The following is a 20,252-nucleotide window of genomic DNA, read 5'->3' as shown; positions in this document are numbered from 1 at the left end:
TACGCTGCTTTAAGCACGTGCGCCCGTTAGTTTTCCGCTCATTCGATGTTGGTTTCTCGTCCGGTGTGGTTCACAATTTTTCTTTCTGTCGCACTGTTCGCACTTCCTCTATCCGTGTATGTGTTCGTGTGCGTGTGAGTGAGTGTGGGAAAGTCAGCAGCAACAACAAATACCCAGGAGAGCGAGAGAGCACAAAGATCCGCCGAAAATTAGGTAAATAGCGGGCACAAATGTTGCAACTGGTTAAAGGGGTAAGGCGCTTTAAAGTTGCACTCGAAAAAAGTAGTGTAGATACAGTCGTTGATTTTGCTTCAAATTACAGTCATAAATAATATAAATTAGATAAAATTTAAATTTATTATTGAGAGACTAGAAAAGCTTAAGCTGAATGTAAATTAAATAGATTTTATTAAATGTCTGACTTAACAACCTTTTACTTTATCGAACGTTTTTAATTTTCCTGGCATCCACTTTGTTGTCCCCCTACATTTGTCAGTGTATAACTTTACAACATCCGACTTGGGATTATTGCACCTGGGTCGATTGCATCAAGGACTTGTGAGAGAGGGGTTAAGGAGTCTGCCAATTTTGTAATGTTTTTGGAACTGCAGGGATCCTTTACGACTTTTTTGATTTTTTTTTGCGAGCGCACACACAACAGAGCGTGTTTTCATTTCAATGTTTACATTTTTTCGGTTTCTGTTTTGATTTTATTTATTTTCCTTTCCCGAAATAAAACAGAACATATAAAACTTTTATTGTTTTCGAATTTTGTCTGCGACGTCAAAGACATTTTAATGTGCAAATATATAGTCGTATATATTATATGTATATCGCTTTTAAAGCAAATGGAGAAAATTTCGCATGTTTATTTTGTTATATTTTAAGGCACGCAACATATCCATCTGGGGTTAAGTGCCAGACATCATCAATCAATTAGTCATTTGATGGCGATATTAACAGGCTACGCATTATACATTTTTATATTCATGATGGCATCGATATACATAGGATAATCCATGGAACAGGTTGATTAAGTGCGTTTTTTCCTCAAGGTTACAGGTTTCGGTTGATTAATTGCGATACCAAAAGAAAAGTTTAATTTTGTAATTCTCAAAAGTATTGCTTTTTTAAAAATGTTTGTAAAATAATATACCTACCTTTCCTTGCTTTACTGCATTACCAGAGAATTTCCAGAAAACACAATCTGTTTTCTTTCCGTTGTTTTCGTTTCATTTGCATAATCAAATTTTGTTTATGATTCGCAGCCGCATCAATTTAAATGCAAATCTGCAACTGGCCAATTGCAGAAACTATTTTACTTATACCAACCCCCCGCCCCCTTGGTCATGCCTCCTCGCGTTGGGAATTTCTCGAAAGTTCTCGAGGGCTCATTGGGGGAATAAGAACTTGACGCCCGTAAATTATTGAGCACTACCCCTTTCTCCTCTTTTCCAAATGTAAATTGCATCCAATTGGTTTTGATTGCTCAATCTGATGCCGCACTTGTTGGTGCTATTTTTGCATGCTTAGATTGCACAATCGGGGTTTGAAGAATCAAAGGTTTTCACGCGAGTCCTAATTGACTTTTCTATTTTCAGCTATGGATAAACAGAATGCAAAAATGTATGCAATTGCCGTCATAAGTTCGCTCATTGAGATTCGCAATTGAAATTCACTTCACCGAAATGAAAATGAACCAAATGAGCATTTAGTCAAGTGAGAGCGAGCGAGAGAGATGCGCCGCCAAGTTAACCGTTTCATGTGCAACGTCATCGTCATCTGAAGAGTACCGCCGTAGGAAAAGATAAGAGAGCGCGCGAGCGCATTACGCCCTTGTTTACACGCCCATTTCACAACTCCCCCGAAAGGAAACATCATCCAAGGACCTCCTAAGGACGCATATCAGACCGCTATTTGGATAATTAATGCAAAGGAATCCGAATTAAAAACGTCAGCGATAAAAGAGTCTGCGCAAAGAGAGAGCGCACAGAGCGAAAGAAGGGGAGAAAAGAAAAAGATAAAGAGAGCGAGAGCGAGCGCCGCTTCGTTGGGCTCCAAAAATCACATCGTGCAGCTCCCATTTGGAAAAATTGCGTCTCGCGACACAACGTGCGTCCAAGTCAGCGGAAAGTTTTTCGATTCGCGGCCCGGTTATTGAATTTGTATATGCGTTTGTGCGTTGAAAAACTCCAATTTCTGTAGTTATTTGTCATTGGACAAATCGGCAACCATAAGCTAACCCATAAACCAATTTTATCTAGTGCGACCAGTGCTAAATATCGATTTTTTCGGCTAATGCGCGTCGATGACCTCGCACACAACAACAACAGCAACAATTGAGAGCTAAAGCTGCAAGTACACGCAGAGAAACAACAAAAACGAAATAAAAGCACTCCAAAGCTGTGTCTAAGTTTTTAAAGTAAGGCAAACAACACAAACGCTTTACATAATTGCCCCAGTGCCAAAAGCGGCAGCCACAACAAAAACAACGAAGAAGAAAACAACGGCGTTGCAAGGGGGAAAACTCTCGATTGAAAGAAGAAGCAGAGGAGGCAGAACAAGAAGGCGGAGAAGACTACCCGAAAAGAGCGGCAGCCGAAAACCGCAAAGACACATGCTCAGATACCGTCTCGTGTCCACTCACTTCCTCAAGCAGCCGTAGTGTGCGAGCGAGCGAGACAGCCATACCCGTAGAGGGGGAACCGAGAACGAGCACGAGAGCGAGAGAGTGTGGGTGTAACTGCGAATGCACTTGCAACTGCAATTCAGTGAGAGAGAGTGACAGCGAGAGCGAGCGATCGCAGGATACGATTGTGCTATATAAGTGCGACAGGTGCGCTCTGCCTGCCCATTCACCGTTAGTCGTCGTCGGTAACTCATTCAGTTGTCGAGAGATCCTCTTTACATCCCAGAAAGAGGCAGGATCAAGGAGCGGACTAAAGAAAAGGGGAGGAAACTCAAACTCGCCAGCAAGAAAGAGAGAGAGAGAGAGAGGGAATTCGCATCCGATCCGGCACTAAAATCCATTCACAACGTATTCGCTAGGAGTGCTACGCCATTTGGGTTTGAGCTATAGTCTAGATAGCGAAAATGTGCAGAGATCGCGATATGAGTTTGTCGTAGATCAGCGCAACCGTCGTTACAAGGTCAAGAAAAAAATTAAGCTCAAGAGCGAGTAGGAAGGTGAGCGGGCAAGAGCCCAAGGGGCCCCGAAACAAAGAGCACGATTGCGTGAGATTGCGAAATCCTGGACCACCAGCAACCACAATAACCAGATCTAGCTACCATACCAAAGTTAACAATAATAGCGAAAGGCCACAACAGCAAAATAATAGTTAATTTATCAATAAGGACACCGTCATCGCTTCCATTAAAGAGTGCGCGTGTGAATCAACGGCAATGTGACTATCCTGCGACTCTGCATCCCAACGGTTCTAGCCGGTTCGAAAACGTATCTTAAGCTTCGGGCCAAGTGATTTCGCGCACCCATCGGTCTTCAATTCGATTTGGTCAGTCTCAGTCATCTTTTATTCCACCACCAGTCGAACGGAAAACGACGTGCAACTGGCGAACGTACGGGGAAAAACCAGCAAGATTGAAGACTTTGGGAGAAATCTTTGGAAGTCCGTTAAGGCTTGCATTGTAAGTACTGCATTCAATTTTGAGTAATACTAAACATAGATAGAGAAATGGAGTTATAAAAGGGATTATCCGCGATAGTCAAGATATTTGTTATTAGCGTAATAGATTTCAGTCTTTATCTTGCGTATTTCAAACCATTAACAATAGCAGGAAATACAATTGTGCAGGAAACACTTATTAATAGTTAATAAACACATTCTAGTGTTTAATATAGTATTCAGATTTCTAATCAACAGTGCGCGGCAGTAGATGGTACACAATTACCCACGAATATTTGCAAATGCTACGCTGTGTTCTAAACGAATTAGTTCCCTTCGTGGAAGTTACACAATATTTGTAAATAAACGAGCGGAAAATTGTTTCTAAAAGTATCGAATATGGTAAATAAGCCCATTATATTTCCGATGGGACGTCTTAATTTCGCGTATTTTCACACCTGTCCGCCACAATTGCCGTTTATTGCTGTACATGTATTTACATAAACGATTGCCAACTAATTGCGAGTAAGTAAATAATACTTTGTTTATTTCTGCCACCGACGCGGCTTATAAAGAAATTAACACATTTGGCCAGGGCAATGGAAAAAGTTAGCGAACGTAAAAGGATCCATTGCATATTTTCAGACGCCTGCCACAAAGTTGATCAAACGCTGGGGATTTCTGGGAAAAGCCCCTTGATACCCCCCTTGGTATCCATTTTATCGCCATGCATTTGTTCATATAGTTCATATACAGTTTATTTTTTTGCCCTGTGACAAAGGAAACTGTTATCTTGTTAGTGGTGCTACCGATTTTTCCATTACATTTCCCTTTAATCGATCCACTTTGTGTGCTGTTTTCTGTTTCTGTTTCTACAAATACTAAGTTTGAGTCATGCCACAAACAGTGGGCCCTACAGCTGAGCGGAAAGTTTTCCTCGCCGAAAAAGATGTGTCCCCCACCCATTTGCTTTATTTGTTATCAAGCGGTTTTGTCGTTTTGTTAATATAATATAGCCCATTTTAGCGCTTTTCCTTTTGGCCCCCTCGGTTTTGTTGCCACCAAGCTCAGGGATTCGTCGTGACGTGCAACGAAAATTGGTTTACCGAGTATGTTGACCCAAAAAATTACCATCTTTATTGACAGTCTACGTTTGAATTTGTTTTTCATATATATGACTATAGTTGAACATAAGCCAATTAAGCTGTAGTCAATGCTGGAAGTATGCACCACATTTGGGAAGCCACTGTGTCCCGACGACGAAATTCAATTAACGCGTAAACTAAACAGATTAGCAAACAGTGTTTTTTGCGTTTTTAGCCAAATTGTGCGGTTTCATCTATTTTTAGACATTGTTCGCAAAAGTTCAATGTGTAAGCAATCAAGCGTGCGGTTATTTTTGGCATTGTTTAAATTTCTATTTGGCATTCGGCCTGGTCCACTGATCGCCATATATAAAATTATCGTCTGGCATCTCTGTGTTTGCCCAGACAAAAAACGCCACTTTCATCAGGGAAGTAGAAGAAGATATATCTCGGAATTATATGTACGTCTGGCAGAGAACAAAGTATGGATTTCTTATAAGGGACTAAAATATTGCATATTGCATTCAATTTATTCCGTTGTGAGCTGGTAAAACAGCACGTTTACTGCCTTTTTAAATACAATTTTTTAGCGTAAAGGCAAGAGATTATGCACCTTTTTGTAAAAAGCTTTGGTAAACAAGTTCATAAATAGACAGCTAAAAACAAATTCCTTAGATATTGACATTCCAAGATACTTAATTTAGAAACTTAACTAGACTCGTAACGTTTTTTTGAGCAAACAGCAAGCTGAAAGCCTTAGTTGACAAGTGAATATCACTTAACTGTTTAACAAAACTGCAGTACTTTGTTTGCCACATGATCTTGTCGTTCTCCGCTCTGCAGATCATTCATTAAAAAAGCACCAGTCACCGCGCGGCGATTGAATAAGACAATCGGCATCCATTAGATGCATCCGCCAGGGTCGTGTGCCTCGATTGTGGGTCTCGTGACCAACTGTGCCGGGTGGTGGTGGTGGGTCATGTGGCTGGGATCAGTCCGCCATGTGACACCATTGGCTAGGAAGCGGATTCATTTGGCTAAGTAAGCAGATTGGCCTGCGTCGTGTTCCATCCGAAATTAAATGTTAAAATTAAAATGAAATCAATGCGAATAAATTAAAATGAATCGGGGGGAACCTGTTCACGTTGAACGCAGCTCGTAAATTATGGCAACCAGCTTCGCATTCCCCTTTCTTCTGCCCCTTTGGTGGGTTTGATTTTATTTATAATACGCGTTGGCAAAGTTCACGAAACTGGAAAAAGAAATTTCTGATTGCTGTCGATATTTTTTTATGAACTGCAGATGCCTTCATCAATTGAAATTGATTGATTCTAACGAAAGCGGGCAAAAATGAAGACGGCGCATAAAGAGAGCAGAAAGCGGAATTTGTAAATTAATTGATGGAAACAGAAACAAAAACAACAATAACAGCAGAAAATGATCAAGTGACTGCCAATAAAGTTATTACGTCACGCGGGGAAAATGAAGGATATGAACTTTGAACCCATGCACAATCTTTTGTGACATTTCTTGCTAACATTCTAACATCTTTGCCAGCTTTTTCGTAATTTGTTTTTCAGTTTTCCTGCTAACTTTTTGTCAATCTTAGCTGTTTGCTGTTTCAGCCGCGCTTCATTAAATTTTAGCGAGCTTCGCATTTGCATTTTGGCTCGAACCTGGTATTATTCCATTGGCATTGGCCCATAACTTGTTGGTTAGTCTCAAGTTTTCTACCACACTACGTTCCTTCTTGGCGTTGAAGTTGCGTAATCTTCGAAATTGCAGCCGAAAAACTCGAAAAAACACGTGACTGACATTAACCGATTTCGGGGTTGCGATGGGGGGTGACTTGTTTAGTCGATATAATAGCCCGTGATTGATGCCATTTGCTGCGGAAAGTTACGTTTGTCAGTCTTTATTTTTAAAAATAGATTTTGGCAAAAATAGAAACGCGTTTGCCTAGTTTCGGATCTAAAAGGCCACATATTATGATCATGTCTAGCCACTTGAGATGGCTGCTTGAAATTCCAGTGGCAGTACATAAATTAAATTCGCTATCAGTTTCGGTGAATCGACTTGCCCTTATCTAATCGGTGTGATTAATTGTCGATCAATTATAAACACACATTTGTATCCATTTGGGGCGAGTACGTGCTGTCAACTGTGTGCAACGGATATCTTTTTTTTCGCCAGCTTGGCATTCCATTTCCCACTTTCGATGGGACTTTTCCGGCCTTGTCTTCGCTTGATGGAATTTTATGGACAATGATTGCACTGGCTGCAAACTGAAAGTGACTCATTTGGAAGCCATTAGCATTAAAAAGCATCTGTAATTAGCTCAAATTCAAGCAAACAGTTTATACACGATTATATAACTACCAAGATATTACATTTTTCAAAAACCTAAAAACCTAGAATATCAATTAAATGCATAATTCAATTGCCTAATACCATTAAATGGATAAACAAGCTATAAAAACTTTTATAGACTAGCGTTTTGTTTACGATTCGGTTGCCGAATTCCCGAGCCACTCGAATTGATGAAATGTCAACACCGCATACCACTAAGTTATATATTACCGAGAGAGCCACCGTCCATATCAAAAGGCACAATTACGCTAACACTGTTTACCCACTCGATCCCACAGTGGAGACCTAAAACCTCTCAATGGAGGTGGCTGACTAGGAGAGTAATATGTGGGGACGACCTGCAGTCACCACCGGTTAAATTCCGGTTTCAGCCGGCGCACGTCAGTCTGAAGCTGTTGTTATTTTCGAAGATATTATTGCCTGGTTACCAGGTAAATCCGACTTATCAGCTGGTGAAAATGGCTTTTCAATATTTGTACTCGAGTAATCAACGGACAGACTCTCGACGGCCAGATATATTCGCACGGGCTTGTTAAAATGCCCAAAACTCGCATCTCGCACGGTTCGCATAGCCGCAAATTGCGCATACGCCGCGTGGGCCAATTTTTAGCAACGCAGTGTGAGGCGACTCTGACGCGTTTCACCGCCGGAGCGGCGAGGCTGCGGTACAATTGGCTACCGCCACAGCCAAGCAGAGGCAGAGCCGAGCAACAAAGCCCCCATAAATCCACATGCTATTGTACCCATGACTTTGTTTTCGTGCCATTTCAGGCGGTAAACATATTGATTTCGGCGCGTGGCTCTTTCAAAAAAGTGGGCTGACCTTCGGGGCGGCGGAGGATTAGGTTAATTTATGGGCTTCCTGGCGGAACTCTTTGAAAACAATTGAACAGCGTTTAAATCTTAATTTGGATATGAAAGTACCTTAGAAGTTTTTTCTTTGGTTAATCAATATGTAATTAGAGTTTGGGTGATTGAAGAGTAGGTATATCTTGTGCAACTTTAGGGCACATTTGTTTAAATCATTGCTAAGTAAAATGACTTTGTTTCCGTGCTTTTCGTTTTCCTCACATTTATCTTTTCAATAGTTTTTCTAAACACAAATTTGGCTTATTTAGCCTATCAGTCTATTGAATTATTATTGCCGAGTTGATTTGGTTCCCAAACCACTTAGACTCTAATCGTCTGCCGTCCATAAATAGTTCATGACGAAGGACTCTTATCGAGAATGTCTGGTTAGGAGGCGGTGGGAATCTGGCCACAGCACCTGCTTACTCGCAATCTTTATCTAAATACAAAAAAACCGAAAGCTAAATTCGAATAAATGCCAATTCACTTGTGGGCTCGTGTCAGCTGTGGATTGGATTGGTGGTTTATTACGTATGGCTATCCATTTCGACCTTTTGACGGAACTTTTGAGTCATGCAGCTGTGCGGTTGCTACTCTGTAAACAATTACTGAACCGTTTTATTGCATAAACAATTCCGGAGAAGAGAAATCATAATGACAGAGATATTATTTCCAGTTCCGATGAGTAAATTGTACGATTCTCTGCTAGCCATTTAGCAAACAGAAGCTTGTAACGCATATATATATATATAGCACTTATGATCCTATATGCTATATGATATCCATTCATTTTTATCGTGATTTGAACTTAATACCAGCGTACTTTAATTCTAGAAACAACACAAACGACAGCAGTTCGATTGAAGTCCAAATGCATTATCCATTATAAGGTGTCAGGCGACAGGCTTTCACTTGTCCCTATCTATTCGCCTACGAAAATCCCCAAACTAATTCCCCTTTCCGCCGCAGCTTTTTAAGCAGTCTAATTAATTTGATAAAGAGCGAAGACCCTTCTTTAATGGGCCAGCCAATTGGAAGTGATTTGCACGCGCCATTCTTTTATATCAAGATTGGTTATCATTTGTTTTTATTTTTAAATTATTGAAATATGTAAAGTTATAAATAGGTATTTGGCTTTAATGCGACTGCCAATTGGTGGCTGTAAAATTTATCACGCAAACGCCGTGTTGCTTTTTACATTTTACATGTTTCAAAAACTGTGGGTGGATGCTTAATATAAATGTTTTTCAGCATTATAACGGCAGTCTCTTAAGATTTATTTGAAAGGGAGTGTGTATTTCAAATAGATTTCGAACTCAAAAGAACTTATGTATTTTCTGAGTGCTTAATATTGTAAATATATATTTTTTCGACATTTTTTTATTATGTCCCTCGCTGGCGACTGAACTCGATCACGTTCGCCATTGACGTCACTGTAGGGCGCGTGGATCTTAATTAGTGCGTCTCGTTTGGGGATCGGGCAGTTGACCGAAGATGCTCCGATATTTGGTTAACCTAGAGGATAGTGACTCAGGCAATTCCAGCTCGCACGCCCCGCAGCTGTTTTAATTTATATACATGTGTGTACACACGTCGTGACATTGCACTTGAAATTTGTCTCTCGCATTTCGCATTTGTGCCCCTGCATATTTCTGTGATTATTTCCCGCTCCAGCTACCTGTTTTTGGCCTCGGATTCACCGAATCTGTGCGATCAATCGATCGATTTTGGATTCGCGTGTTGCTGAGGGCGTAAACAAGTGCATAAATTAATTCAAGCCATTAAAGCGGTCATATAGTCTAGAGCTGCTGCTAATTAGCGGGCCAGATTTATTTTTAACCCTACGGCGAACCTTTCGCACCCCGCCTATGCACATAAACCCACATCCAACCCCCCGCCTGATAAGGAAGGTAAAGGTGGACCCGATAAAAGCCACAGTGGCTAAAAATGTCTCCTGTTGGTCTTGTTAGCATTCGCGAGTGTTGTTTACCAAAGCTTTCGCACCTTTAGCCGCCCCTCTCACTGAAACCCAACCCCCTCACCCCCCACTGCCTGCTATTTCCCGATCGATCGGATCGTATCGTATCGTATGGGATCGGGGAACTATATCACTGCGCGGGCGCACTCTCTCTCGCTATATCTTGGCCGCTCTCGCGGGATTTTCGCATATAATTCGCGAGGTCGGAGCGGTATGGGCTTAATAGTGATTCGGTGCGCCCAAAGAAAGCAACGCTGAGAACGTTACCTCCTTCAATAATTTTTGCTCGGCTGCGTCCGAGCCAAAAACCAAAAGATACTTTGAGAAAACTCTAGCTAGAGAGCTGGCTAAATTATTATCGCGGAAAATCGCGAATATTGTGCAAAACAACTGAACCAACATGTGAATTATTGATAAACTACAGGCCTACAAAGCAGTTGAAACACTTGAGAAAAAAAAGGCAGACAGAAAATAAAGAGCAAAAACGTGAAAAGGAAATTTCAATTAGTGTTTATTGAAATTTATTAAGCGAGATTTAAGGCGTTGACATTTTTATGATAGCTTTTATACGCCCAACGAAAGTCTATTCAAATCAAATGCTTGTGATCAAAACTCAACGTGAACTCTATCAAATTAATTGTGATAATAAATCTAGTTAGACTGATTAAAGTAGAGATTAGCCAAACAAGATGACGCCCAGGCTTATTACATATATTCTGGTAAATTTTACATTTTATTAAGTTATACTTATATCATATTTACAATAATTATGAAATTACGCGCTTATCAATTTTCTATCCAAAATTTCATCAGTTTGTTATATAAATCAGATCGAAATACTTTGATTAATAAAAATTATAATTGATAATATTTATAAGTAATATAATTGATAATTATTATATGGAAAACTCTTAAGAATCATTTGAGAAATTAATTGTGTGCGTAGAGTAATAGATAACTATTTTAATTGTCTTGCAAGTTTTTATAAAAAATAAGTTACTTTATCAAATCGTCTGCGAATTATATAAACTGAAGATTTCATTAAAGTTTTATGAAAGCGTTTACTGATTTTGACGATGGCTCATGACGAGGCAAAAAAAAAAATGTGTTGAAAAGAATATTACTCATACGACATGGTGTATCGGTCACTTATTAACCCACTTAATTGTGCCAGGGAAACGACATTTCTCGGGCTGTTTAATTATTTATAATTTAAGTTTGAGTTCGTCACGGAACTCTGATGGATTTTTCACATTGTCTCACTGTGTTTCTCCGTTCCTCTTTCTCTCTTCTCTGTAGTGCGGCATGCGCCATCCCACAACTGGGCTGAACGAAGACGACCTGAGTCGTCTCACTGGTTCATCATCGTCGACGGCTTCGTGCGGCAGCGCAGCATCCTCATCATCGTCCTCATCCTCGTCGTCCTCGAATCCCGCTGACCGGCATGAGGTGGTCTGCAGTCCGGAAAAGCCAACGCCGAAGGGCACGGACAAGAGCCAACTGAACAGCGGCTTTAGCTCCACCTACCTACCGGAGATCATACATCCGGCTCCGGAATGGCAGAAGTCATCGCGCAAGCGCAAGGAGCGCCTGGACAGCACGTCGGCCTTTGGCCAGGATCGGAAGCTGCAGCGCAGCAACAGCGAGGAGCTGCTCACAGAACCGCCAGCCATCGTGTCTTCCACGGCCCAGGCGGCGGCCGAACTTCTGGAGGCCCAGTGTGAGGTTATTCGCCGGGTTTCTTCGGAGGATTTCAAGCGCACGGCCAGTTACGCCAACTATCGGCAGGAGTTCGAAAGGGAGCAGGAGGAGTGCTCGGAGCTGGGTGAGAACAATGCCTCGTTGGCGAACCTGCCCACAGGAGAAGCAGCCAAAGAGCGTCCTCGTCTGGAGACAAGCCCCGCTCGCCAGCCGCCAAAGGAGGCTAGCGATGACTCCGAGTGCGAGCACGAACGGCGACGCAGCAGTGAGCGTTTCTGCAAATCCCGCCAGCCGCCGGTGCGCAAGTCTGGTGTGGCCAAGAAGGGCGGCGGAGGCAGTGGCTGTAAGTATCTGCCATCCCGACGGGATGAGCAAAGCGCCTACAAGTACGACTTGTCGGCTTTGAAGTACGAACGCAGAGGTTTCATTAGCAGCAGGAAACAGCAGCAGAATCAAACACAAGCGATGCAGTCTGCTGCAGATCACAACGACAACAACTTGATAGACTTCCATCAGCAGCAGAAGGAGCTGCAGTCGAAGAGGAGCGCCAGTATTTCCCCCACACCCACCACGAGCTCCTCGGCGGGCAGCGATGACAGCACGCCCACTTCCAATGCCCCCGCGCCCATTAAGGCCAAACCCCAGAGGCAGCAGCAGAGCCTGGATCTCACCTCCGCGCAGGAGTCCCTGCCGTGGGAGCGTGGAGATGAACCGGCACCCATTCTGAGCAGGAGGTACGCCCACTCCCGACCACATATCGGTGGCAATCTCGATGCGGCCGCCAAACTGGCCAAGGTCATGCCATATCCCCAGCAGCTGCCCAAGCAGGCATCCACCGTGCAGCTGCACTCGGACATCACCGACATGGACTGCTGCCTGGAGCCCATGGACGCAGTGCGAGCGTTCAGTTCGCTGGAGAATATGCGAACCCGCGACGTTATGCAACAAGTGTTGCCCGCCATGATGGGTGCATTTCAAACGCCCGAGGATCGAGTGAAGGCCATCAACAGGCGTGTTACTGTGCTCAAGAAGAAACTGGTGCAGCTGGAGGAATCCCTGGAGCAGCGACTGGGCTACCGGCCATCGCAGGCGGAGCGATTGAACGACAAGTACATGAAGAACGCCCTGGCGGAGTTGAGCAAGCTGCGCAAGGAACGGCACGAGCTCAAGACTGATCCCATCGCAGCTCTGGGTCTGAAGGTGGGCAGCGGCGGAGGCGCCGGCATCGGTGGCCAGGAGGTTGCCAAGAAGCTGGAGCGCATGAAGGCCACCCTCGCTGAAATCGAGCAGGTAATTGAGATTTCCTTTAGCGGCTCTTCGTCGCTCTGCAAAATCACGAGACACGAAAATATTTTATGACAATTAGCGAGTGGAACTGACGTCAGAAACATTTCCATATATTTATTTATATACAATAGGCAGATATCATATATTTATTATACGCAGATTGCCTCGACAGCCGCCGTCTGCGGGTGACATGTTTAGCAATTTGGCAACAACTTTGATCTTGCCCCATTGTCGAAAGGCACTTGGTACACATTTTTCGAAAACAAAATGTTGTTTTGGCTAGCATATGAAAATACATTTCGCGGTTCGCCGACATTTTATTCCCTGTCATATAGCTTTTAAGGGGAAAATAGGATAAGTAAGTGTAAATAGATCTATTCACTCGATGCTAAAAGGGTTTTGCCATAACATTTGAGTTTATATTAAATGAAATTTCATTTGAAGAAACTTATATAACTTATATAATGAGAATATTCAATTATTTTCTTGTCGTTTCTATGGTTTCAGTCGTACAAACCGAAATCGCGCATTCCAAATTAGGTTGTTTCACTCGCATTATAATGAGTATCTATTTATAAACATATACCAAATGAATTCAGACAAGCCTCCACCTTCTCTATATTGACAAATTAATGATATATTTGTCATAGAGCGCGGCAGACAAACATTTCGCCCAAAAGGAATCCGCTCGAAATTGAATTTCTGCCAAGAAAACAAAGTGTGATTGGCTCTGGTGTGGAAATGGGCAAATGCCCAAAGAGCAGCCATCCAAGTGCTTGGCCATATGCACATATATTATTGTTATAGTGTAATATGTATAATTTGTTTACAATACGGATATATTCCGCACTTGTTTCTATTTTTATTTGGCGCTCTGGCATCTTCTTTTTGAATGTCTGCCATTGTCGCTCGGTCATCGCCAGTCTGCCATAAACAAATCAAAAGTGGTTAATTCCATGTGCCACTGATTAATTGTCTTGTTTACCAATGTGGGTGGTCTTTATCAGTTAACTACAGGCTTCTGTTCCACTGATTGCCAGCTTTTTATCGTTTTGTATCGAAACGCAGTTGTCATATATTATAAATGTGATTAAAGCTGATTGTAAAAGTTAATTTACTAATTGCTATGTATCTATTACCTTGCAGAATCTGAACGAGAAACGCGTGAATGGCCATCGCTCTGAGGATCTGAATGCCGACCAACTGGTGCAGGAGAAGAGCGCCGTGCAGCACGGACTGCTGTACTTTGAGAGCCTCTATGGTCACCCCATTACCAAGGAGGAGCGCGATGCTGCCCGGCCGCTCTACGATCGCTATCGGCAGCTGAAGCGTCTGGTGTCGCGCACCGTGATGTTTGGAGCGGGCACAGGAATACCCGAGTTGCCCACAATCCTGGAGCACGAGGCCATGGTGTTCGAGGCCACTTCCACACCGCTGCAGTATTCATCGAACAACAGCACAGAGACCACCAACTCGCCCAGCGACTCGAATGCCCCGAATACTCTGACCCAGAATGCCTCATCCGACGAGTCGACGACCACCACCACGTTGACGGGTCCGGCAACGGGAAACTCGGCCACAAGCCAGGAGAACCAGGCCGCCAGCGAGAATATCGCCGCACTGAGTGTGGACCAGCTGTGGGAGCAGCTAGATCGAGCCCGCGATGAGAAATCCCTGCTAAAATCCACCATTCGGGAGTACGAGTCGCTGTTCGAGGAGCAGAATGGACGCAAGATGCTCAAGCAGGATCGTCGCTCGCTGGAGACGGAAACCTATGCCCAGTACAAGGAGAAGAAGGCCAAGGTCAGACTACTGCAGGCCCTGATCAAGAAGCATATTGGGCATTAAGCTACGGCTACAGATATCCTTCTTCCATTCATCCACGCACGCAAAACTATTTATTTCATACCCAACCAAACAAATACAGACCTAGATCTATACAAATTACACGTAGTTTTTAGACTTATATTTACCATATATTCTATAATGATACATTTTATGAATATTGTTGATTCCTTATTGTTTTTTGAAAACATCTATTGAGTAATTGTAATAAAAGAAAATTAAATTTTATGAGACAAAACGGAAGAGGAGGAGTGATTGAGAAAGCAAACGCTAGACATTTGATTCAGCCCCATTCTCCACATTATTCATTCGCACGGAATTGATATCTATGTGTAACCCAAGAATCTGCAATATATTTTCGCACTCCCCCCATTTGCGTTCTGTAAATCGTCATTGATGTTAAAAAATGACTTGGCCTGATTTGTCCCACTTCTGAAACGGGGAGCACACATTATTCGATTAGCTATAGTTTCGAACGATCTATGAGAGGAGGAACGCGTTGCAGCCGCAAATCAAATAGCTAAACTTTATAAGTGTTGTCTAGTAGAATTGAACATTTTATATCGATATGCAAGCCACTAGCAACCTATTAACCAAAATACCCGACATTATATAGTTGTGCTTTCCATTAAATGTTTCAGTGTGCAAATGGCACGCATCCACGCGCGAAAAATCGCAAACATCCGAGCATTTGAGAGCGTTCGTTGGAAGCGGAAGTTAAGTTTAGACGATCATAAAGTTAGGTTCGTGCACTGGCCGAAAAAGTCGGGCAATGATTTTTGTGCAACAAGCAATTGGGTTTTTTGAACGTGTATGCCCCCTCGGCCCTAACCAACGCATACAATATATGAATATACATACATATATATATATATATTTACAATGATAAAGAATGTAAGGCCCAAGCCAAGCAAACACATATGTAACGTGTATTTGAACCACGTACTTATATATTTACATGTTTACATATACGAACATCCAAAGCAAAAGTGTATACACGTATAGGACTCAACATTTACAAATTCAATATTCTTATATGTGGAACGAGCAGAGCGTTACAATTATCTCCCAGCTAACTGAAGCGATTGAATGTCTATACATAATTTGTAATGCAAAATACAATAAAATATATCACGTTATATTAAACAGTATCTTTTGAGTTTTTATTTGTTCAAATGGCTACAGCAGAGTTTAGTTTAGTTTGGAGTGAAATGGCGTTGGTCAATCTTTGCAATTCGTATGATACCTGCAAGAAAAGATAAGATGGAAATTAGTTTCAGTACTAAAGGGTTAATCACATTGATGGAAATAAATGTGACTTATCAGTCGCGTGAGTTGTCGACAGAGAAATTCAGCTATATGCTTGTCTAGGTTTTCATCAAGAAAAAATGATAAGCTGGCGAGAATTAAAAAGAAATACTTACCACAAAAGTTCAGCTGAATCACAAGGCCAGATGTCAGGTATTAGCTAAAATGAAAAATAACAATGTGGATTTAAAACAAATGGCGATTTATTGACTATAATGAAATGAGTTATTATGTCAGCTGAATATATCATCAATTATTCTTATGACAGGGATAACTGTTTGGCTTAAATAAGGTGTTCATCACATAATAATAGCTACTGTCTATTATTCAACTACATACCTTAATATTACTGCCTTCATGAGGATTTAACCATTAAAAAAGACCGCTTTAGTTCAAGCCTAAAAAGAAAAAGTTTTGATTAATTTTGGTTCGTGCAATTTGGTTCCATAAAACTAAAAATATTTGTCTAGTTCAGTCAAAAATGGTAGCAACACACGTGAATTCAGGTATATGCTTGTCTATTGGTTTGTCATCAGAAAAAAGTTAGGTAAATTTTAGGAATTCATTTTTCAATACACACCTTAGTAATGTTGCAGGGTAAACAACCTTTTCCATGATAATCTTCAGACATCTGTAAGAAAAATGAAAACACTGCCTTAATAAACGCCTTTACTAAGTGACTTAAATGAAAAGCATTGATTAGTCAGTATGTTTAACCAATCGACATAATTTCTCCGACTGGGGCGGTATCCTTTAGTCATCATAATATCTACATAACTTTACATATTTTTAGTGATAGACCTACCTTGGAAATACATATTATAATCCAAACCATCTTGGGTACTGCATATTATGAAGACCTGTAAGTTAAAAAAAAAACACCGTTAATAAAAAGAACGGTCACAATATTCTCCTCAGTTATAAGGAATCTGAGGTATCAGTAAATTATTCCAATCGACATCATTTCTCCGACTGGGGCGGTATACGAAATCATCACAAAAATAAAGGTAAGTGGGTTCAAAGATTGAGTGATATAGAACAACATACCTTGTACTAAAAATCCATTGCAAATTGGCTTAGTCAACACTGGGAATACCTGTAAGATAAAGGGAAAACGACTTTACCAAACAATTCAAATCGAGAATCACAAATATTTAAGCAATTGGCTAATCAGTAAATTATTCCAATCGACATCATTTCTCCGACTGGGGCGGTATACGAAATCATCATAAAAATTAAATGTTGCGTCAAAAATAGTATTTGAAAGTTGACCTACCTTTAGATTTTAAGCCATCCTCAATCGGGTATTATTTTGTAATATGTTTATATCATCAGCGAATCTGAAATATTAAAAGCAATATTATTAATAAGATGGTAAACATATAGTCAAAGATTTAAAAATATATTTTGTCAGATTATTGTATCATCAATTATTCTTATGACAGGGATAACTGTTTGGCTTTAAAAAGATGTTCATCACAAAGACAATATTTTTATAGGCAGCAAAAGGTAAGAAAACTAACCTTTATTAATCAGCAAAATTCCTTCGTTGCTTGATTTATATAGTGTGCAGTACAGGTATCTGCATCTACAATAAAAAACATTAATTATTATCAGTCGAATATAGGAAAGTACTAATGAGTAGAGTTTCATATATGAATCAGCAACTTTTATCATCAATTATTCTTATGACAGGGATAACTGTTTGGCTTAAATAAAGTGTTCATCATCGCCCATATGAAAGTCTTTTCTTAGTTATTTGCTTACCATTTTTAGATTTTATTCATTCAATATTTACGAATTTCTTCCTGCGTTGCCTGTAAAATAAAGCAACACGTTTTAATTTAAATTCGTCAAATTTTTTTAATGGTAGAGTGTTTTTTTAATGCTCAGTCGGGTGAAAATCAACATGATTGTTCGGTTATATGCTTGTCTATTGGTTTGACATCACAGAACAATTATATTATTATTATTATAGAGAAAATTACTTACCGTTTAACTAAAAAGTCCAAAACCCAGATTCCAATCGCAAAACAACGAGTGAACTTCAAAAAATATTTCTGTAAAGATAAAAGAAAGATGTTTTATAAAACATATTTGTAAAGGTTAAACATAATTCTTGCATGATTTAAGTCAGCAGTTTAGTTTTGCGTTGGATATGGAACAGTTCTCTTCATTGTTTATCAAAGCGAGCTGGGTAAATGTTTCATCATACTTTTTTAAAATGTTCTTAAATCTTATTTAAAATTACCTCATATTTCCAAACTTGACCGCATATCTGTGTTCCATTGTTCTATAAATATAAGAAAAAATAGGTTAGTACTGAATTTTTAAATTTGTGATGATTTAACGCTTATTAAATGACTCAGTTTCTAAGGTGTAAGTATTCATCAAAGCTCTTCAAGAGTAGCAAATAATAATTAATCATCATTTTCACGTTTGGTTAGTTAACTTATAAGAATTTATTACACACCTGAGCAGAGATCCAGATGTATCAGTGGATTGCATATTTCGTTTATCGGAGAACAATTATTATTTTTGTCAACCATTTTCTGTAAATATATTAAGAGAAAAAAATCTTTATAATAGGGGTTTAGAAAAAATCACATTTATAAGCGTATGATAAATGTCAGCAAGTTAATTTTTGCGTTGGATATGGAACAGTTTTCTTCATAGAAATCAAAGCGAGCTGGGTAAATGTTTCATCATACAAATATATAAGTGCTAGTTTATAATCTATACTTTTAATTACCTTATTTTCTCATTATTCTTAAGCAGTCCGGCCAAGACCTCTGCATTTAATTCTGGAAATAAATTAAAATATTTTAAGCGTTAAAATTTATGTAAAACAATTTGTTCGATCTAATCTATTATAATTGAAGTCAGCAAGTTATTTTTGCGTTGGATATGGAACAGTTCTCTTCATAGAATATCAAAGCGAGCTGGGTAAATGTTTCATCATACTAAATATGTACTATAAATAATATAATAATGTTATTACCTGAACATTTTCATTTCTCCGGAATTTATCTGTCGAAAAAACGAGTCAGACATAAAAGCACTTATTTTGTCTCATAATCGTTCCGTCTATCTGCAAACACATAATTAAAATATTTTAACACATTAAATAAATAAATTCTTCATGCGATTTTCATTATTAGAATTTTACATCAGGTTTTAAGGTGAAAGTATTCATCAATGACCTTCAAGAGTAGCAAATAATAATAAATCATCATTTACAAGTTCTATACCATTTAAATGTATGAAAAACCCACCTTTGTCACATGCGAAATCTATTTCAATCCACTTTCAAATAGACCATCTGCAAAAAGAAAAACAACCACGTTAATATATATATTAACAAATAGCGCTTAGCTGGTTGCAAGAGTCAAATCAGCAGTTAATTTTTGCGTTGGATATGGAACAGTTCTCTTCATTGAATATCAAAGCGAGCTGGGTAAATGTTTCATCATTGAGTTATGGAAGATTTCAAGCAACAATAGTTTACAGTATGAATATGCTTAGTCAACTAGTACAGTAATATCGAAAACTCAACTTCTTAAGAGTTAAATCTTTGGGATTCGAAATAAGAACCACGTGGAAGTTCATGCAACCAAAGAATATTTCGCATGTTTCTGGGATACTGTACCGGTAGATTTTAAAATGAGCACTTCGCTATTCTATTGCAAACTATTGTTAAGTGAAGTTCAAATAATTTTAAGTCAAAACTAACCTTACTTTTGGGACACGTGTGGATAAATTTGGCAGAAAGCCATGAAAACTGTTTTTTCCATAGTTATTTTCAGTTCCATTTCCTGCTACCGCACAACATCCTGTAAATTAAAGAACAATATGAGTATATAGCAATTATATCACTAGATCTGTCGGCAACTTGCGGGACTTTTCTATCAGTATAAATAACCAATCAACACGTCTCTTCAGACTGGGGCGGTACGAATATAATCATCATGTAAGTCTGCCTATTTTATACACTTTAACACAACGTTAGCTTACCCTTTTGTTAAATTTTAGCTGAGAATTCACGCAGAAAACGCGACCGTCCATTTTGAACGAAAAAAAGAAGTGGAAGAATGCACGTGGCGATGTGGCCATACTACGATTCTGCAAAGATATTTAATTTATCGAGCCTGTAATCGATAGTTATAGAGGGTAGTTCCAAAAACCTTGCGCCACGAAAAGTGTGAA

General features: G+C 40.0%; 1 protein-coding gene, 1 long non-coding RNA gene and 3 other non-coding genes across 7 annotated transcripts; 1 reads left to right on the top strand and 4 right to left on the bottom strand.

The window, feature by feature from the left end:
- Window positions 1–3,442: 3,442 nt before the first annotated feature.
- LOC117135850 (protein FAM13A) lies at window positions 3,443–15,889 on the top strand. Of its 2 annotated transcripts, none has more exons than XM_033296368.1 (3): window positions 3,443–3,645; window positions 11,205–12,896; window positions 14,040–15,889. In XM_033296368.1, the coding sequence occupies exons 2-3, from the start codon at window positions 11,211–11,213 to the stop codon at window positions 14,739–14,741; spliced, it is 2,388 nt and encodes a 795-aa protein (XP_033152259.1). In that variant the 5' UTR covers window positions 3,443–3,645; window positions 11,205–11,210; the 3' UTR covers window positions 14,742–15,889. The 2 variants fall into 2 exon arrangements, with proteins under 2 accessions (XP_033152259.1, XP_033152258.1); XM_033296367.1 differs by lacking the exon at window positions 3,443–3,645 and adding an exon at window positions 10,158–10,624.
- Window positions 15,875–20,155, bottom strand: LOC117135851. 2 transcript variants are annotated; one of them, XR_004459063.1, is made up of 17 exons: window positions 20,061–20,155; window positions 19,780–19,879; window positions 19,322–19,368; window positions 19,048–19,137; window positions 18,799–18,850; window positions 18,520–18,598; window positions 18,298–18,339; window positions 18,039–18,106; window positions 17,814–17,863; window positions 17,570–17,634; window positions 17,323–17,386; window positions 17,094–17,142; window positions 16,852–16,906; window positions 16,627–16,677; window positions 16,386–16,444; window positions 16,163–16,206; window positions 15,875–15,984 (listed from the first exon to the last, which is right to left on the bottom strand). It is a non-coding gene; the product is annotated as an uncharacterized LOC117135851 (long non-coding RNA). The 2 variants fall into 2 exon arrangements; XR_004459064.1 differs by having other exon boundaries at window positions 19,785–19,879.
- Window positions 16,273–16,355, bottom strand: LOC117138764. The gene has a single exon (XR_004459265.1). It is a non-coding gene; the product is annotated as a small nucleolar RNA R38 (small nucleolar RNA).
- Window positions 17,450–17,532, bottom strand: LOC117138767. The gene has a single exon (XR_004459268.1). It is a non-coding gene; the product is annotated as a small nucleolar RNA R38 (small nucleolar RNA).
- LOC117138766 lies at window positions 17,700–17,785 on the bottom strand. The gene has a single exon (XR_004459267.1). It is a non-coding gene; the product is annotated as a small nucleolar RNA R38 (small nucleolar RNA).
- Window positions 20,156–20,252: the final 97 nt, after the last annotated feature.

The sequence above is a fragment of the Drosophila mauritiana genome, chromosome 2R (genome assembly GCF_004382145.1).
Source record: "Drosophila mauritiana strain mau12 chromosome 2R, ASM438214v1, whole genome shotgun sequence".
In the NCBI taxonomy this organism is placed as follows: domain Eukaryota; kingdom Metazoa; phylum Arthropoda; class Insecta; order Diptera; family Drosophilidae; genus Drosophila; species Drosophila mauritiana.
The sequence above is the reverse complement of the archived record's forward strand: the minus strand, read 5'-3'. Positions and strand labels throughout refer to the sequence as shown.

Bases quoted from the DNA above. Each gene is read 5' to 3' on its own strand.
- LOC117135850 (XM_033296367.1), top strand. From the start codon at position 10,595: ATGACGCCCAGGCTTATTACATATATTCTG. The intron at 10,625-11,204 runs GTAAATTTTACA...TCTTCTCTGTAG, and splicing joins GGCTTATTACATATATTCTG to TGCGGCATGCGCCATCCCAC. The intron at 12,897-14,039 runs GTAATTGAGATT...ATTACCTTGCAG, and splicing joins CCCTCGCTGAAATCGAGCAG to AATCTGAACGAGAAACGCGT.